Source organism: Poecilia mexicana, unplaced genomic scaffold (assembly GCF_051168715.1).
Source record: "Poecilia mexicana isolate PSO_F unplaced genomic scaffold, ASM5116871v1 scaffold_10, whole genome shotgun sequence".
In the NCBI taxonomy this organism is placed as follows: Eukaryota; Metazoa; Chordata; class Actinopteri; order Cyprinodontiformes; family Poeciliidae; genus Poecilia; species Poecilia mexicana.
In genome coordinates this window covers 21,654,574-21,674,698 of record NW_028263379.1, presented here as the reverse complement: position 1 = coordinate 21,674,698, position 20,125 = coordinate 21,654,574, and the positions used below count along the sequence as shown (strand labels likewise).

Here is a 20,125-nt window from a genome sequence, read left to right as displayed (position 1 = left end):
TCGATGCATAAATGTTTAAAGTGGATCTTAAAAAGCGCTCAGATCCCTAACCCTAAAATACTTTTTTAGGTTTGGTGCAATTCCACTGGAAAAACAAACATGAAGTGCATAAATTGTGCACACTCCCAAAATAATATTTTTTGACAGAGCTCCTTTGGCTTTAATTTCATCATTCATAAAGCTTTGCTAGGACTCTTTCAGCATCCCACGTCTTGACTTGGGGATATTTATCAGAATCTCTCAGACATCCTTCAGGTGACTCATTTTAACACAGATGCAGCCACTTTTCAGAGCAGAATACTGATATATTGCCATTATAACATATGAGGACTTCATCTTGACTTACCTTTTCCCCTGCAGGGCCAGGAGGTCCTGGTGGTCCAGGTGGGCCCTTGAGACAGACAGACAGACAGACAGACAGACAGACAGACAGACAGACAGACAGACAGACAGACAGACAGACAGACAGACAGACAGACAGACAGACAGACGGGATGTGTTTAATTTTTACTTCACATTAATTAAGTTTAAAGTTGCAACAACCTTTTTTTTTGCTGCATTCAAACAAGTGGAGAGAATGCAGCCGAGCTTCTGTAGAGACAATGCTAACATCCTGTGACCCTGTTAGTAAATAGCAGTCTTTAAACAGTCTTACTGAAAAATGTTAAGTGACTTAGTTGGTAGGATAATGACGTTTTGTGTTGACAACAGCAGTCTCTTAATATGTTAAGGTCAAAAGCCTCCTGGACAAGACGGAGGTCAATGAAGAGTTGGAAATGTGGCAATAAAAAAAAGCCTCTCTCTCTCTCTCTCTCTCTCTCTCTCTCTCTCTCTCTCTCTCTCTCTCTCTCTCTCTCTCTCTCTATATATATATATATATATATGAAAAATATGTATATGTTTGCTCCTCATTACTTTCCTTGTAAATAGGGGAGTAAACAAATCCTTTGCTGATTGCGAACAACTTGAAGCCATTTCATCCAGCAGCAATTGTAAAACACAACAATCTTGCATCATTTTTCATGCTGTTGATTGTTTTGATGGAAACTGAGGCAAAAGGCAGGGGAAGCCAAGCATCCATTGGACTTTATGTAACGCTGGATAAGAATTAGCACGCACATGATTGCCACATTCTCTCAGTGTTGTCTGCTGCGTGTAGCAGGCCTCTTTAATCACGCTCCCTTAATCTCTGCGTCTGCAGTCGTACACTTGTTACTCCATCCTCTGAAGGCTCATCCTCTGAAGGCTTTGGCCATCTTGAAGTAATAGGAGTTATAATAATAATAAAAAAAAAAACAATCTGCGTCCCAGATCTGTGTTACTCCTTTTCCTCTGTTGACTCCGCGAAAGCGGTGAAATCCTTGGAAACCAGAGATGTTTACGCGACACCATTTGATCTGCAGTATTTCATCAGAGGTTACTGAGCTCTACTCATACAACCAATCATATAAAGAGCTGCAGAATGAGGACCAGAGACTAACCAATAACGTTATGGCATTACTTTACACCAAATTCATCAGCGCAGATGAAACGCGAGAACCCGCTCCTCACACAAACAAAGTGAACGGATCAAATGCAACATGGGTGGCCGACCAGTGAATTATGAGCATTCGGAGGGTCCGCCATAGGCCCTGTCAGCAGACTTTGTGTGCAGACTGAACCTCTTTGACGAGAGGTTTCTGATAAGATCTTCATTTCGTGTTTCTACCATCTGCTTTGAAGCTATCTGAGGCTGCTGGGCTGTGACTTGGTTTGAGATCAGGACCCAAAGGGAATTGGCTCATGCAAGCTTTTAATCAAATGCAAACACCACAGTGCAGATAGCCATCTTTCAGTAGCATGTATTCCCCGGTACGAGGCAGGATGGAGATCAAGTGGATATGGGCAGAGCTGTGACTGTAATGAGTGTGGAGTTGCCCTTCCTACTGTTAATCAAAATTTCCTGCTCTTGTCAGGAAGAGTTTACGCAGAGCACTTTTTTTATGACCTATGTATTTCATTCAGATTTTTAATGTGATAAACCAACATGAAATAGTTGGAAGGGAAAAAAAGAACTTGCTTTTCAATAAAATGTTTTTTTTTTTTTTTTTTTTTACAAATAAAAATCTGAAAAGTGTGTGTGTGTGTGTGTTTGAATTTATATTTCGTCATCTTAACTCTCATCGCCCTAAATACGATTTAATACAAGCAACTAAAGTTTCCTGCTTGGTAGGTAAAATTCACTTGTGTACACTTTAGTATCAACATGCATCCAGCCGGTGTCTGAAGGTTTGGGAAATTTCCATTAGTGAACACGAAGCATCAAAAAGACCAAAGACCAGGGAGAAAGTTAAAAAAACAACACTTCAGATCACTGAAACACAGCGGCGGCGATGTCATGCGGTGGGGAGGCTGTCTCTAACTGCTTACTTTGTGTCATTAGCATGAAATAAACAGAAGAAGAAGAACGTGTAATGGTCACATGAGACCAAAATTACAGATGTTTTTACCTAGAGATAGTTTAGTGTCTCTACAAACTCAAACAATTCCACACCATCTGCAGGAAGAAACACGGCAGTGGAAGTGCCATGCTGTGGGCCTGTTTCCTTTAGCAGGAACAGGTGATCTGGTTAGAGGGCTTAAACGACTTGAGACAGGTGTGTCACTTTCACGGCACAAAGGTAAACACAAAGCAAGAAAAGGCAAGAAATGAAAAGAGACGTTCATAAACGCTTTGCGTCTGGTCAGAAGTATTTAGGGGAAAAAAAAAAGCACAGATTTCAGCTTCTCGATGTAAAAAAGCCGATAGATTCACGCTGTAATTGCAGCGCAAGGTGTTTCCATTTATACGCCTTACTGACTCAGTGGGGCCAAACACAGATTTTTACGTATAAAAATCAAAAAAGAGAAAAACTAATTTTGTCTTATGCACCCTTTTACTTCACAGCTGCAGACAACACTGTTGATCTGTAGCATAATGAAACACATAAAGCTTGCGGTTGCAACAAGACAAGAAGTTCAGCGAACGTGAAGACGCATGAAAAGCGCCGCATGGGAAAATGCCAGTACCAGAGAAAGCAAGCCATGCTGCCCGCCAGTAACATTCACACAACTCAAAACGCTGCGGCGAGCCCTGCGGACCGTTCCGCACGGTTACACGAATGCCTTCGGGCTACACGTTATCTGATGGAACAACACAGCTGCGATGCATCAACTGTGGCTGCGCGTTGCCTCCCAGACGAGGACGGAAAGCACCAGAACGCAACAGACCCCGGCGTTCAGAGAGTCTCTTCAGATGTGACATCTAATACATCTGATGTCGCAAAAATCTGGACACAATATACACACAGAGACGACTGTTGAGGCAGGTGTGGTGCGAGGGGCAGGGGAGGGGGGGGGGAACGCACAAGGTCTGTGCCAATGCAGGCACGTAGAGTGGTGTTAGTGACTCGTCACGCCACCAAAAACCATGCAGCAACAGCAGCGGATTACCGAAACGCTGATGGTTTTGATGGCCTGTCAAGAAGAGACAGCAAGGCGGTTCACTTTAGAGGTCTCTGGCTGAAATACTCAAGATTTATTTCCTACTACAAAGGCTTTCGCGTAAGCTTAGGTTTCCCTGAGCCCTATTGTGGGATTCGGTGCTAAGTTTAGAAGATTAAACTCACCTGGAAGGCATCTAGGAGCTTCCCGTTGAAATCGACAATATCTGAGGAGCCGGCAGAGCCCTTTTCACCGGGATAGCCCTGCAGCAGGGGTTTGAAACGATAAATGCATATCATTTACATACCTGGCAACAAAAACAGAGTAAATATTGTGGATTTATGTTGTAAATGAAAACACACCATGGGTCCCTGTGGTCCTTGTTCTCCCGCTTCTCCTTTATCGCCCTGTGTGAGGAGCAAAGGTCACGTCAAGTGACATATCATGCATCATAACTGTGACTGTAAGCTTTGCCGTAAAACCACTTCAGATTAATTTTACCTTTAATCCTGGGACTCCATCCATGCCTCTTTCTCCTTTCTCTCCTATACCTGGCTCCCCCTGGGGAATTACAAGAAGAACCATAAGTAATGTGTTAAGAACATTTTAAAAATTGTGAGACTAACTTTGTGAATAGCTAATTATACCCTCTGCCCTGGAGGGCCCTGCACTCCTGGATAGCCAGGCTCTCCATCTTCTCCCTGCCAGTCAGCAGATTTTAATGAATGTAAAGAGTGAAAAGCTTAGCAGCGAGAATAAGTCAGAGGAGTCCAGGTGGGATTCTTAAACTTTACCGGTTTCCCAGGTGGTCCCTGCGGTCCCTGAAGTAAAAAAACAAAACAAAAACAAAAACAAATAAATAAATCAGATACAGAAAAAAAAGTCAGTTTTTGGAAACATAAAAAATGATGAACTACTCTCACCTCAACACCATCCCGACCCGGCAAACCCTGAGGAGGAAACAGAGGAAAAACTCCGTGAGGCAAGAAATGAGTTACTGCAAGAGTTTGGCCACTAGATGTCAGTGTGGACTAAGGCCTTAAAGGAAGTCCAGCTGTGTCAGAGGTTTATTTGCACTCAAAATGACTTGAATGTCAGAGAAGATTTAAGCTTTCATTGATCTATTTGAACTGCTCTTGATTGGAGTAGGATTTAATTGATAATTTATGTTTATAATCCATACAAAATCCTACACACTAGGCTGTAGTAGATAGATACATGCAGTCTGTGAATAAGCGTTGCTGAATGAGTGATCATGAGTGGCTGCAGCTGGTAGATGCTCTTTGCAATAAAAGTCATTTCTTTGACAGCAATCACTAAACTGACCAATAAATCAGGATGATGGAGAAGACAAAGGGACCTAGCAAAGATCCACAAAGGTGAATTCTAGATTTTGTGATACTAACTATGTGAACAGTTAACAAAAACAAATTCCTAAAACAAAACTAATTTGTTTTACGGTCGGAGGAGACACAGGTTCAGCTATATGGGAGGAGGCAATGCTTGGAGTTGTCAAGCTCTGACTTTTTCCAACCTAAAAAGCACCGACTACCAAGCACGGTGATGGCAGCATCATAGTGCGACTCTGGAAAGCAAGCCTTCCATTTCACCTCAGATCAGGAGCAAGGCAATAAAAACTTGGACACAACTTGAAGTTAAAAAAAAAAAAATAAAATAAGTAAATAAAAAAAGAAGAAGAAGAAACACATCAAAGCTCGTTTTAAAGCAGATAAAGCTGGCTAGCGTAAAGCGTCTGGAACAGTGTTACCACTATCCTCAATTCGAGCCGATTAAACTAATTTCCACCGACTCCGATAAAAAAAGTGGCTAAGCTTCCTGCCTCATTCCTGGCGATAACAGAGTCTCATTGAAACATTCAACCAGGTGTCAGTCAGGGTGTGTGTATATTTCAACTTGTGTGAACGATTTTCGCTGCACTGCTGACTGGTGTTCTGGGTTTGAAATTCCTCACAGCCGTTTGCTGTACAATCGTTGCACTCTTAAAAGAAGTTCAAGCGAATCATTAAAACATCCATGCCATGATGAGTGCATGTAAATGTTTCACAGAAACTGTCACACACTGTGATAGATTGAAATATCTAGTTTTTATGGTACTGACAGATAAAAGCAGAGAGATCAGTGACAGTAAAAAGCAAGTAAAAGGATTAAATATGTCAAAAGGAGTAAATCAGTGAACTCTTTGATATGCAGAATAAGGACATTCCTTCCTTCCCATAGTGAAGTGATTGATCTTTTTTTTGCTAGCTTCTCATACTAACAGTGATTTCTTCATTTGCTCAACCACTCTGCTTTTTAATGCAGGAAAAAAACTCCTTTTTCATTTCCTCTTTAGCAAATACAACGATTGAATTTGAAGCCCCGGAGTCTGCATGTGATGCAATGAGCTGCGGCTCCAAACAACATCAAACACCCACGCTTCATGTCAGCTTTCATGTCTTTCTCCATCTGTCCATCAGCGATTTGGCTCATTTAGTTAAACAGACTTATCGGCTGTTTGTGGGGACCAGGTGGACGGCTAAATGTCTGCTGTGAAGTCATCCGTTACAAAGGAAACTTAGAGGAAATCTGAGCTAAAACTCGTTCTCGAAACGAGCCACACACGCACACACTGCAATCAAGGAGTGGTGTTTACTTGATCTCTCAGTGCACTCACATAAATGCATATACATCGGAGGGCATTAACTTTCCATTTAGCTGTCATATTTTACAAAATTTTGCAGGGGCTACTAAGACATTTCCCAGGTGTTTCTCCTCTTCTTGCGCTCTGCCTGCGCATACAAACTGTCATCCAGATGCACCGAGCTGCTCTGTGGTCCGGTTCTGTTCCCATCCTCCTGCCGTCTTTTAACCTCTCTTCCCACCCCTCTTACCTCGGCCCCATCGTTTGATCTGCCCCGCACAGCAGCGGGAAACAAATCGCCGTTGCAAATAATTTCTGAACAGCGCTTTTTATCTCGAGTACAGAACAGAGCCCCGGTTCAGATGTCAGATGCGTTCTTGATTACGGAGGCCGGAATTTATGTAGGCTTTGAATTAAGCCGCTAGGGCAAATCTCACATTATTCAAATTCAAAAGCTGCGAAATTGATTCCCATATTAAACCGAAACTCCCTTCTAAAGTGTCTTGTTTTTCCACATTTTTCCAGGCAGCTCAGGGATGAGGCTGTGGGGAAGAAGTTTGATGCGAGGTAAGACAATAAAACAATATCAAAAGCAGAGGAGACGCCAAGAGTTTACTCTGCAGGAGCTGCAGAGATCCACAGCTCAGTTGTTAAAGCTGTTGAAAGAAGGGTTTTCTTTTCTTCAGAAGCACAAACAAGTTGTTGTGATTGGATGGGAAGATGTATTGTGCTAATTTCAGAGCAACCCTGGAAGAAAACATCTTAAGAGGCCATAAAAGACCTGAGACTGAGATGAAGGTCAAATGGAGAATCAGAAGCCGGGCCAAAAGTATTGAGTGTTTACAAAAGATCTATTTGTTACTAATCTAAATTAATATAATTTTTTCTCTTTACAATTTTGTAATAGTTTGGGCTGGCACTAAATTACAGGGTGCAAAATAAATGGGTTTCTACAGATATGGGTACATTTGCAAGCATCAGGTGTTAAGAGGACACCCATGTCGGCGGGCTTCCTCACTTTCTCCTGCTCACTCCCGCTGAAACATCTGCCCACAACATGGAGCAGCTCTCAGCTCCACTCTGTTTTGCTGTTTTGGGTTTCGCAACGCCTTTAATCAACTTGAAAAGACCATTCGCCGTCAACTGGGTTACACGATGGCCCCCTTTTTGTTCGGCCCGCCTGTTTTTGTCACTTTTTGAGCCGAGCCGACTGCTCTCTGCGGTTCGCTTCAGCGTGTGTTCTCAACTCACCCAAGTCAAAACCAACATCTTTCACGTACAGCCCGTGGCAGTCCAGCGCCAGATGAGAGTAACGCGACTATTATTCCTTCAAATAGATAAACAGAAAAAAAAAACCCTGAAACTTTCTCCCCTCCAACTCAGGAACCGCAGCTTGACGCTGCCACGGCGGATCAGTGGAACGCTGTGGGGCACAGACTTAATTCTGAGCAACAGAAAGTGCCTCGGACGAGGAGCCCGCTATTGTTTCCCGCGGCCAGCAAACTGCCCATGAACTCACCGCAGCGCCGTATCTGTTTCAGTGTGCACGGCAACACAGTGGTGGGAGAAAGCGGCGTGTTTTGGAGAACTTTGCGGCTGCTGACTTATGCAAAACAGATGAGGTCTGAAGGAGAGTTGCTATTTTGGGAGGTTTATTTCTTCTTCTAGGTAAACCACAGCTCACAGGCTAATGCAGAAGAATGAGGTTTGGGGTTCAAGTGCTTTTTACAGAGAAGACCCTTACCCCAAGTGACAGACTGACACAGAGCTTGGTGTTTGCGGTGCAACCTTAGTGAGATGTGAGCAGAGCGACTGATGAGCACTCTGCAACGTGGAGTAAAAAGGAGCTTTCTGCACACTCGGGATGCCCTTACCGGCTCTCCACCAGGCCCATCCTTCCCGGTGTTTCCTGGGGGCCCACGGGCGCCAGGAGGCCCAGGAGGACCGGGAGGTCCGGCGGGTCCAGCTTGGCCTTGATCACCCTGATGAAAGTAACAATCATATAAAAAGAAGAGTGGGTATTAGAGAAACTATGTTTTTGATTCACAGAAAAGTAAAGCACAACTTTCGGTCACACTGAGTCACTTTTATATGCAAGCAAAACAAAGTGTGGAGAATGACGACGAAAACAAATTAGAAATTCACTTTATCTCAGGCAGTAATTCAAAATACTCAGAGGTGCATTTAGCATGTTTGGCCAGGTGGTGGCAGCAGACACAGATCGTCACCTGACAACATGGCTTAAGGTAGGTCAGGTTTTATTCTATAAAATGACACCCATAGCAAAGATGCATGCATGATATGGTCTAAAATAAATTCAACGTGTGTCACAGTAGAATAATCTCACATTGAATAATTTGATTTATCTCCCTAAAATTGAGAATCAAACTTTGTCTGAATGAGTCAGGTTCTTCTTTGAGTCAAACGGATATTTTGTCACACAGCGAAACATCCAGTCTGATCTGATTTATATTTTAGGGTTTATTTTCATATTAAGCTTAAAAGAAACAGTCTTGTTTGTCAAAAGAAAAAATAATTTGTTTACTGTGTTATTCCAAATAAAAAGCATTTTGACAACCTCATCTGATGCATATTTCCCATTTGTGTTGAGAACGGAAAACCATTAATGTTCCTAAAGTTTCTGAAAATTATAGTGGAGACACTTTCTCTACACCCATCTGGAGCGTTATGGTTTGCTTTGTTGAGGCGAGTCAAGTGGTGATTCAAGTCATGGTAATTGGAGAAATGTATTTTGTCAGTGATTTTATCTGTTTTTGTTGAAGCCGTCCAACAAAACAGAAAGGAAATTAGCTGCAGATCTTTTAGATAAATGTGCATTCTGATAGTTTTTCTTAAAAACTGACAGAGTTTCAGTCAAATTTAGACAATTAAAACTTATTTATTCATCCCAGTTGCTCTAAAAAAAAAAAAAAAAAAATCTTTGCTTCACTATTATGGTTAAAGGAAAAAAAAAAGAAGAAGCAAAGAACAGCACAATCAAATTATGACAAAAATCAAACAAACATAAATTTATTACGCGTAACAGAACCAAAAGGAGCAAAAAAGAACAGAAATAATTCAATTAGCGCATGCAAACGAGAGGCGGGTTAAAAAGTTAAAAGAGGAAGCACATGCCTTTTAGTAGAGGTCTACCTTCAGAAAGCGTCTCTGAAAGCTGCTGGACTGCTCTCCAGCGAGAAAGCCGTGATCATATCGGGGGAAAACCATCTGAGGCGCAACAGATGTGCAGTTGAGGATAAGGGAAAAGAGAACGAGAGAGAAGAGAGAAACAGAAATAAATGAGCAGAGAAATTTGGAAATTTGTGTTAAACCGGGAGTCCGGGCGCAAAGGAGAATTAGGCCGCTGCAGGAGAAAACCGAGGAGTCAAACTCCAGCAGACTGCAGAAGAAAAAAGCTGAGAAGAGGACGGGATCTTCTCTCTGCAGAGATAGTGACAGATGTGCAGCGGGCGGCGAGAGGTGGCTGCTGGGAGGATTATGGAACGTTACAGCGGGAGTAACAAACCTTGACAGCGATCTGATTACTGTGCAGACTTGCGTATGTGCCGTAGGTCGGAGGACCCTGAGGAGAGGAAGTTGCACAGTGAACAACAACTCACAAAGCAGCGCTGGCAATCTTTGACAAGAAACATCGTCCTGCAGATGCGACGTTCGTGCTCCTTCAGCGTATTCGCAGTTTGATATGCAAAAACAACAAATGTCAGCGTGTGTGAATAGTGCATTTTTTAAAAAAGATTTTTTTTTACATTAAGAAAAAAAAAACATGCCATGAATGTGCATTGAACCCTCCTGAGTTGAAAACATGTAAAACAAAACGTTTGACAATAATTTGTCCAAGAAAATATTGAGATAAACGATAACATTGTCCTTTTGAGACCTTTTTGAAATAATATATTGATAATGGCAAGATACACACACACACACACACACACACACGCACACACACACACACACACACACACACACACACACACACACACACACACACACACCCAACTGAAACCATAAATAAAATGGATTATGAAGTTTCTGCAAACAAAAAAAAATCACTTCAAAAAATATTATCAGAATGAAAATTATTGAGTTCATTTTAATTTATCACGCAATTAATTGATTAGAAGTTCTTTAAAAACTTTTCTTTCAGAATTGCCTTGTGTTTGGCTCATCCTACCATCTAATGAACTCTGACCTGTTAAAAAAGACAAAAAGTGCCTCATAGCATGATGCTGCCACTGCACAGTTTTACCTTGAGGTTGTGACGATCAGAACGATGTTCGGTGTGGGTTTTCCACACCATATCATTTATTTTTTGGTATCGTCTGACCAGAGCACCTTCTTCTGTGTTGCACTCCTTCACAAAGGCCCTCCAGCTAATCCAGGGTCATCATGCTTAACTGCTCTTCTGATTAACGCTCTTCTTGCCAGTCTTTTCAGATCAGATGGACGACCTGGGCTTCGTGAGACATTCAAAGCTCGGGATATTTTTATTTTTTTTATAACCTCACCCGACTTTAAACTTCTTCACAACTTTTTCCTGTGTCCCATGGTCTTTGTGATGCTGTTTCACTAATGTTCTGTGACAGACCTCTCTTTGGCTCTAGGCTTTAATGTAACAGCTGCATTTATACTGAGACTAAATTACACACTGGTGGACTTTAATTACTATCTTCATGACTTCTGAGGGTATTTGGTTACACTGGATTTTATTTAGGGGTATCAAAGTGAACAGGATTAAAATAAAGCAGAAAATAAAATGCAAGTCTTTCCTTCCTCTTCCCATCTACGCACTACTTTGTCTTCATTTATTGCACAATGTCCCTATGAGATTCACTGGACTTTGTGGTTGGAATGTGACAGAATGTGAAGAAGCTCCTTTAAAATGCGTTGCATGTGCATTTTATTAGGACGAAACGGTAAAAATCTGCAAACTGCAACCTTTGCCCCTTTGAAATTTATGCCTCAGTCATCCATCCAAGGCTGTATTTCTCGGTGAATGTGTACGTGTGCTCTGTGGAATGGCTTCCCATCTTTCCCAATCCAAACAGAGGTGGCTTGGCTCTTTCCAGTCAACAGACAGTAATTGTGTTGATTGTCTGTCAAGCTGAAAGGAGCAGAGTTTGTCTGCCGCCACAGAGCTTTGAGCCTCCCTGGTTGAGCTCCCGCAAAAACACGAGCGGGGTGCAGGGCGGATGGAGAGACGTGATGAGGAGGTCGGTCTTGGAGAGGGAGAGGGAGGAACAGCGGGGAGCGAGGAGCGGCAGAAGGAAGGGAAGTCTGCTGGAGAAGTTTCTGCTAACGACGAGCGCCGGACTGCTGAGGTCACCCCCCCCCCACCGAGACCACGAAATGCTCCCTCCTCCTCTTCATGCCTATATACTCCTCTTTTCCCCTTTGTCACATTCACTCATTTACACCGCTCCCACCATGAAGACCACATATGCCTCTTTATACGTCTCATAACAGAGGAGGCTGTTTCACAGCGGGGATCGCCTTTAGCTCATTCCCATCAGAAAAACCAAGAAAAACAGACATTCCCCCCTCGGAGTCCGGCTTCAAGTTGAATTTTTTTACTGCTGTTTCAAGGGAGGCAAAGAGAGAATTTTGGCTGTGGATGCTCGCGACTTGTGCTCGACAACAGAAGGGTCAGATGAACCCAAAGGTGCAGCGACAGTGTCTTCTATGAATAAACTGGACGATATGGATATCTTCAGGCTTCCTTTTGATAAAGGTTTTCTTAGAGATAGAGAAAGATGCAAAAACTGCACATCCTTTTGTATTTTGGTGGTTCTACAACAGCCGATTTGGGCTTAATGCGCCTTGTTTCCTGCGTTTGTGACCAGGGTCTGCCCGATGATAGCTCTGAACATGATGGATCGACAGGAAGTCACAGGTTGACAGAGATTCATGGGCGCTTCCTGTTTTCACATGTATTCCTTCATCCTGAAAAGTTCAGAGGTGAAGTAGAGCTCACTGTCAAAAAAAGGGCAAAGTGATAACTGAGCTTATGCTGGAATAATACTAAAAAGAAAAAAGAAAACTCCCTACGCAGCACAAATCAAGAAGCTCTTACTTGCTTTCATATTAGGGTTTATCCATGAAACTCCACATGGAGGAATCACTCACGGCGTTTGTTTTGAGTCGAGCATGTGTTTCCAAGCAATGTCCTGAGGTTTTGGGGAACTGCAGACTTATCCAAAGGCATCAAAGCAAGAGAGGCCTCGGCCAAGAGCAATATTCACCGTTTGGAAAAACTACCAACAGGGAATGCCAAACATATTTTGAGCTATTGCCTCAGAACCAAAAATGCATAGGTAGGAAAATGTAATGGCCTACGTCCTGATTGAAATCAGGAATTCCTGCAATGTTTCAGAATCGCATCATAAAATATCTTTCCACTGGGCAAGCTTTGCAAATGTCCACTCAGTTTCAGCTCTGCTATAACACAGTAACCACTTTGTGCTTCCAGCGCACTCACTGTGTGTTTTGCTAAATGTTCAAACCTCTTGACCTTCTTCACAATTTGTCACTTTATACAAACTGCCGCGTGTTTTGTTGGAATTTCACGAGCTAAAAGCAACATAAAGTAATGAATGGCTATGAAGAGGAAGGAAAACGGTGCATAAGAATGAGGAACATTGTGGCGTGTGCTTATATTCACCAATTTTTTTCTGCATTTTGAACAAGTAGATTGGAGATAAGTCTCATATTTCCTGTAGCTGCTACAAATTCTCAATTAGATTTAGGTCTAGGCTAGGCTATTAATGGAGATTAAGTAAAAATAATGTTATTATCATTAATCATAGCATAAACATGTCGATAAGAAGAACTCTATATTTGAAGTTTGAGTTTTAAAGCAAAGGAAAGACAGCTTCATTGGTCAAGAAGATACCTACTGTGTGTGTTCCCCACACAGACAAGAAACCTTTCTTGCACAGAAACAGCAATCTGATCTATTTTTCCTAAGGATGAACATACCCAGGATGTATGTGACCGTCCGAACAGAATCTAATATTTACCGCTTTGCGTTGTACAGAAAGAGTTTTATTTTCAAACCACACTGGACGAAATTATAGATAATTACATATTTCCCGTGGATACTGAGCTAATATCACAAACGCAAAAAGAAAACACAGACCGAATGCATAAGGAAGTTATTTGATTATGTAAAAAAAAAAAATAAAAAAGTTGAAAGTGGATAGCAACTTTGGCACTCTTTTCCAACCATTGAGTTTTGATGGGGATGTTCAAATGTTTCCATCATTCTCTCATTGCATCATTTCCTCATTTCTGGCTGAGGAGACGTAGGCAGCTCATCCAAGGAGTGAGCCACACAAGAAAAACACACTTTTTCTTTCTTAACTACCAGATGACTTTAAGGGACTGCTAAAAGCAACGTGGACAGACGCGGTCATGATGAAAATAATTGTTTTTAATATTATTTCTTCATCCAGGCCCAGATTGCTCAAGCTGTTTGTTATGTTTTATTCAGTCCTTAACCCTCAAAAGATGGCAAATTTCTGCTCCCTTAACTGTGATTTCCTCTTTTTGATGGTCTGTTACTTTGTCTGGTTTCAGTTTAACTCATTACTCAGACTTTCCCTTTCTAAACCTTTTCGAGTAGGTGGACACATTCTGCTATTGCGAAATAACTATTTAACACAGGTGCAGGATTGTAATAAACTTCTAAAATGTTTAAGCCTTAAACCTTCTATGATGCTAGCGAATGCAAATGCTTCTTGAAAAAAAAAAGAAATGTTTTAAGAAAGTTTTCATTGATTAATTAGTAGATTTTTAATTCTACATAAAAAATGATGAATCCACAAGCAGTTATCTTTTCTTATGAATATTTTATATCACCACCAAAGCTGGGCTTTGAATGACTAATGATTATTATTTTTATTTTCTTATTTTTCTTGGTTTTGAGGTGGAACTACTATTGTGTTATGACTTATTCTAGGCAAAAAGGTTAATCTTGTGTTATACTTTAGCAGATTTTCTCACGTTATCTTTATAAAATTGTCTCTAGACAAAGAGAGAAACATAATATAGTCTTCCATTTTGGGTCAATTAAGTTGAATTTCCACAAAAAGAAGAAACACAATAACCACACAAGGTTTAGCTGCTGCTTATTTCAAAGTTAAGCTGAACTGAGTCATCGTACTTGATGTCTAATATCAGGATATAAAAATAAACTCTTTAGCCAGATTTAGATTAATTTTAGCCTTGACAGCCTTTTCACCAATAAATGTTTATTTGTAAATTAAGCAGCTTTAAACCACCACACTCCCACCACAGTGCTTAGGTAATCATGTCTTTGTTCTTTATTTTTTATTACTTAGCTCAACATTTTTCAGTGTAGCTTTGATTAAACGCTTCTGTGGTACAAACACTTTCCCACTGCAGACATTTAATGAAGGTCACCATAAATGATCTACATCTGCTGTGGAGGTTAGGTTATTTATGAGGCTTCTTCAGGACTATTTTTAAATGGCTACAAATGAAAAGGGTCTATTTTCCTCTTACTGACTTACTTTCTTTCTGTCTTGTACTTAAAGATCCCCTTTGCCTGTATAGGACGCCTTTGTTTTATGTCTATATTTATATCGTATGTGAATGTCAAGTATTCCCTTTCATCCTTGTTTGGAGCTCAAGACAATGAGGATATCCCAAATATTTTTTTTTTCTATTCGCATGTTTGATTGCAGGAAATAACCCATAAAAGTTATTTTTAGACAGCGTGGAGTCTGGGTTTCACGTTTGTGTTTGCTGATTAATGGACAGGGACGAACTTCCAAGCTGTTTGCAAAGGTAAATCATCCTCTCCACCCCATGTTGCCTTTTATCCAGTGCCTTAGATTTCCATGTCTTGGAAAACTGGGAATGTGCACCAACATACATCCTGTCCCACCCTACAAAATTTGATTTCCCTTGAGGACAAGATGAAAACTTTTTAGTATATTGTAAAACAGTCGTATAGTATAAAACTGTATTGAACTTAATATGACAATGACTTTAGGTTTATATTATATATAGAGAGCAAAATGCACGCAGTCCCTTGAAAAAGTATAAAACCCCATTGAACCTTTACATATTTTGTCAAATCATAGCTGCAAATTTTGGTGTACTTTATTTGGATTTCATGTGACAGAACATGAAAGTGTAACAAAAATCTGAAGTGTGCTGTGTGCATTTAAATCGTCTTTACGCTAATACATCTGAATAAAAACGTCTGTAACCAGTTGCTTTCATAAGTCACTATTTACATGAATACATTTCTCTTCTGCATGATAAATGTTAGTTAACGTACAGCTGCTCTATAAAGTCTTCAGAAGTTCACATTAGTGGACAATGAAGACCAAGGAACACGGTTCAGCACAGGGACAAAGTTTTGCAGAAGTTTAGAGCAGAGTAAGGTTATAAAATCATCTTCTGAACATCTCGCGGAGATCTATTTAATCCAGAGTATGGCACAGATGAAAATCAACCACGGCATGACTATTCCACCTTACAGGCCAGGCAAGGACAGTGTTATTTCCAAGAACCAGCCAAGAAATTCATGCTAACTCTGGAGGAGCTGCAGAGATGTACTAGCGACTAAGAGTTGATGGAAAAACAGGCAGAGTTTAATACAGGGCCATTTTGGAAGAAAAGCTCTGTAGAGGATACGAAAGCCTTGAGACCAGGGCAGAGCTTAGTCTTCCAGTTGTATAGTGACCCTAAACGTACAGCCTGAGCTGCAACAGAGTGGTTTAAATCAAAGGATATTCATGTGTTAGAATGTCCCAGTCAAAGTACAGACCTAAATGCAACTGATAGTCTGTGGTAAGAACTGAAGAACTATTTCACAAAAAAAAAAAAAGAAATAACTATGCAACACCTGCACCATCTAAACTGTGCAAAACGTTTCCCCAAAAACGTTATTCAATCTCTCACAGATGATAAGAAAACGTGACTTACCCTTGGCCCAATGTCTCCTTGGTCGCCCTGATAGAAAAACAGGAAAATAACAATTGTCAGTAGTTCTCAGAATTGTAAATGTACAAACGGCTAATAACTCAAGGGCTACTGTGGTGCCGCAATGACAGACAAGCTTACTTAAAATAGTGTTTATAGGAAGGAAGCAACTCAAGGGTCATTGGTCCAAACCACAATGGGATGTAAACATTTACTGGATAAGTCACTTGATAAGCCGCAGATACACTCGTTGGACAGGATGAGATCGGGGTAGTAACAGTGGGTGTGTGCAGGGTGAGGATTGTTTTTTGATGAGGGCCGAAAGGTCACGCTCTCATTATTGAGCAGCTATTGCGACGACACAAAGGAAAGCGGTTTTCTTTTTTTTTAAAAAAAACATTCACATCATCTGTCTGCTGGAGAGAACGCATGTGGATGAGTCCGGCCCTGATGGATCCTGTTCTGCTTATCTGCAGCTCTGCCACTTGAGGGCAAAAGAAAAGCGCTTCAGCAAGAGCGTGGGCATCGATAAGCACATGCCAACCTCAAACCGCTAGAAACTTCCAACGTCTTCAGCTGGAAGGAGAGTGGGAAAACATCTGGCTATCACCGAGCTTCACGGAAGGTCTGCAAACCTTCTCGGTGAAGTATATGTTATCTTTTTCCTCATTTAGTCAGTGAACGGCAAAGACTTAAAAGTCTCTAGAGCAATCAAGAGGCTACATGCGTCTCTGTGGCTTTGCAAACAAAATAATGTTAGTGCCCAGCTAAGCACAGCTGGAACTCTAGTTGGAGCATACCTTCTCTCCCTTGGGTCCAGGCAGGCCCTGCAGGAGAGATAAGAGAGATAATCAGAGACAGTTGGCGAAAATAAATCAGTGACGCACCGTAGCGCATTGCGTCTTCTACGTGGCATAGGCAGAGGGTATTAAATCAAGCAATAAGACAACACGGCGACACCGCTTAATTATGCGTGTCACGGAGATCGCTTAATCTCGACCCGCTTTCTGCTGAATGTAATTCCTTGTTTGAAGTAAAAAAACAAAAAAAAAACAAAAAACAAAAAAAAAAAACATCTTTCAAGTATTTATGCAGGAGTTAAAAAATGTGGTGAGAGATGAAGCTGAAAAGCAAAGATGTTCCTTTTGTTCCTACATCAGTCTTTTTGACAGATGGGAACTTTGAAGATGTTGTCGCGCGGGGAGTCCATGGATTTTTGTGTTCGGCTCTGTGGGTTTTGTTGTGTCTTTGGGGTTGAATGTCCCCAAACACTAACAGAAAACATGAAGCTTTAGTGTTCCTAGGCTGTATATCAGATAAAGATACACAGTCCTGCTTTGTGTTGGACGTTTTGACATAACATTTATAAACGGTGGGCAAACAGATGAGATTAGTTTATGGCCGCCTTTCTGTCCCCGTCTGTCCACTGTGCACAAGTGGCACAAGGACGTCACATGTGGTGGCACCACAAACGGAAAAGCGCCACGGTGACAGAAGAACAAACAGATGGAAATCAGCCAACCTCGACAGGCCCTCCAAACGTAGTCGTGCTCCTTGGACCTCTTCATATTTTGTCATGTTACCACCCCAAACTTCAGTGTACTTTATTGGGATTTTATGTGATGGGCCAAGACAAAGTGGAGCATAAGCATCCAGTGGAACCAATTGTCTTCAGAAGACACTGCGTTACTAAAAAGAAGTAAGAGTAATAGAGTCCAGCTGTGGGTCCCTATAAATCTAGCTGCTTTGTGACGGACTTGGATGGTAAATGGGTCACGTTTTTTATACAGCTTTTTCAAGTCAGAGGACTCCAAAACTCTTTACACAACAATCAGTCACTCATCCATTCAATCACACGCTGATCGCGGTGCGTTAGATTGTAGCCGCAGCTGCCCCCCGGGGGCAAACTAACAGAAGCAAGGCTTCCCATTCAATCAGCGCCATCGGGCATGCCGACCACCAGCAGCAGGCGACGCTGCTGGTCCAAGGACACGACGACTGAAACGGACGTAGCGGGGGACTGAACTGGCTACCAACCCGTTACAGGACAAACCTTGAGCCACCGTTGCTCCACAAGATCAGAGGCTTATAGAGCTGATTACTAAACCAAACGCAACAAAAAGGCCCGGGAACACAGCTTACAGGTCAGGAATAGAGGGATGGCTCTGATGTGGCGAGACCTGAAAACCGATGTTCACAGACGCACTGTATCCATTCTGACAGAGCAAGAGAGATTTTTCAGTGAATAATGGGGCAGGAATTTCAGCCTCCAGATGTACAAAGCTGGTAGAAACACTACAAAGGAGCTAGCGCTGTCATCGCAGCAACAGGTAGTTCCACAAAGTATCGATTCAGACGACCTGAACATAAAAATGCAAGCCAAATGCATTTGGCTGATCTTTTTTTTTTTTTTATTAGCAAAGACTTCTGAAACCCTTTCTTCATCACAATTATGCATGACTTTATTCAATAATCACTGAAGAATATGAAAGCAATAGAACAAATATATAGAGAGATATTTAGAGAATAAGAAATCAATGTTCTATCTGAAATGTTTCAAGACATTTTGCTCCATTTTGTTTTGTTTCATAACATAAAATCTCAACATTAAAGTGTGTGTGGCCAAATGTGAAAAGGTCCAAAGGATGTGAGGGTATTAAAGCGCTTTGTTTTGACACCACAGTTCAGATCATAGTTTGTCTTTCTAAACTTCTTCCATTCATTGTTTGACTAACCTTATGTTGGACTTAGCACTATGTCCCCTCTGGCTGCTTTGTTGAGCCTTTTGACTGTAACTTTTTATTTTTTTTTTCCACCTTCAGACGGGGCTTTAAATTTTACCCCTGTCTTCGTTTTTCTTTGAGCCAAATATTTTGTTTGGACAGGAGCTCCTATTGTTTTATGGAGGACAACTTTGACAAAGTGGGCAGAGTGGAGAGGCAGCCATTGCTGCCTTTCTCCAACAGTGCCTCTGTACTTTAGGTCGAGGTGAAAGCAGGAGGAAAGTTGTGTGATTTTACAAAAATGTACTTGACAGATAACGATCTCCATCTAAGAGTTTTGTCGTACTGGAACTTTCTGCTAACAAATCAGTCATATTATACTTGAGCTTTTCTTCCTGCCTCCTCTTATTTTTAGCCGGGCGCTCCGTGAATTCAGAAGCGACCCAGGCCAGGAGGTCTACACCTCTCCCGCCGTGGTTTTACGACACACCATTGGTGATGGAGGAGAGTCCTATTAAATGACAGACTGAACTTTAAGTCTGTTTTAACAGGAAGCAGGAGTTTAGTAATGTTTGGAAACTACTTAAAGGTCTCCAATTAGGCTTTCGGATGTCAGGGAATGATCCGTTCTAGTTGCATGCAAAGGAAAGATGTTTCCTATGCAAAACAGGTGCTGCAAATATCCTTTAGATGTTACTTAAAGAATGCCAGGGAATAAATAAATAAATAAGATAAAAGGGCTGGCAAGGCGCTGGCGGAGGTCAGCCAGAGGAGGAGCAGAGGACATCGTAATGACTTTTTAAAGAGCCTCTGTTTGAGGCTGTAAACACCATTCTGGCTCCTTCTTTCCCACCGGTGTGTAACCCATTCGCTATGCTTTGCCCGTTTACACGCCACACCTGGGTGTGCCTCGGAGCGCGCGGCGTTTCACGGAAAGGTTGATGAATGGGAGGGCAGAGGGGATTTCTGAATTAGCTTCACTTGATCCATGACTCCCTCGTGACTGTGAGCTCTGGGACGACTTAAGATGTGGAACAGCGATGAAAATAGCTACCATGTTTTCTTTTTTAATAGGAACAGTAAAAATGATTGATGCGCTACACAAAACCCACCTGTCTCCCAGGCAAAGTACCCATCTCGAGTCCCAGTTAACAAAGTCTGTACGTAGGAACGTCTTTATGCTAACTGATGGGTGTAATTAAAGAGCTAAACAGATGTGTGAGCACGTACCTGACTTCCTTTGAGACCTGGTAAGCCCTAAAATGAAAAAAAAAACAAAACAAAACAAAACAAAGAATTTTAGTGTAAAATCGGATCCTTAGAA

At 41.6% G+C, this 20,125-nt stretch overlaps 1 protein-coding gene across 1 annotated transcript in view; it reads right to left on the bottom strand.

The window, feature by feature from the left end:
* Window positions 1–20,125, bottom strand: part of LOC106934003 (uncharacterized) — a 147,425-nt gene that overhangs the window by 7,841 nt on the left and 119,459 nt on the right. The window contains exons 7-19 of the mRNA XM_088009643.1: window positions 20,032–20,058; window positions 16,879–16,905; window positions 16,082–16,108; window positions 9,257–9,331; window positions 7,978–8,085; window positions 4,386–4,412; window positions 4,257–4,283; window positions 4,110–4,163; window positions 3,964–4,023; window positions 3,825–3,869; window positions 3,648–3,725; window positions 3,472–3,495; window positions 347–391 (exon numbers count right to left, since the gene is read on the bottom strand). Coding sequence (XP_087865769.1) covers window positions 347–391; window positions 3,472–3,495; window positions 3,648–3,725; window positions 3,825–3,869; window positions 3,964–4,023; window positions 4,110–4,163; window positions 4,257–4,283; window positions 4,386–4,412; window positions 7,978–8,085; window positions 9,257–9,331; window positions 16,082–16,108; window positions 16,879–16,905; window positions 20,032–20,058 — 624 coding nt within the window. The remainder of the gene's footprint in view (window positions 1–346; window positions 392–3,471; window positions 3,496–3,647; window positions 3,726–3,824; window positions 3,870–3,963; window positions 4,024–4,109; window positions 4,164–4,256; window positions 4,284–4,385; window positions 4,413–7,977; window positions 8,086–9,256; window positions 9,332–16,081; window positions 16,109–16,878; window positions 16,906–20,031; window positions 20,059–20,125) is intronic.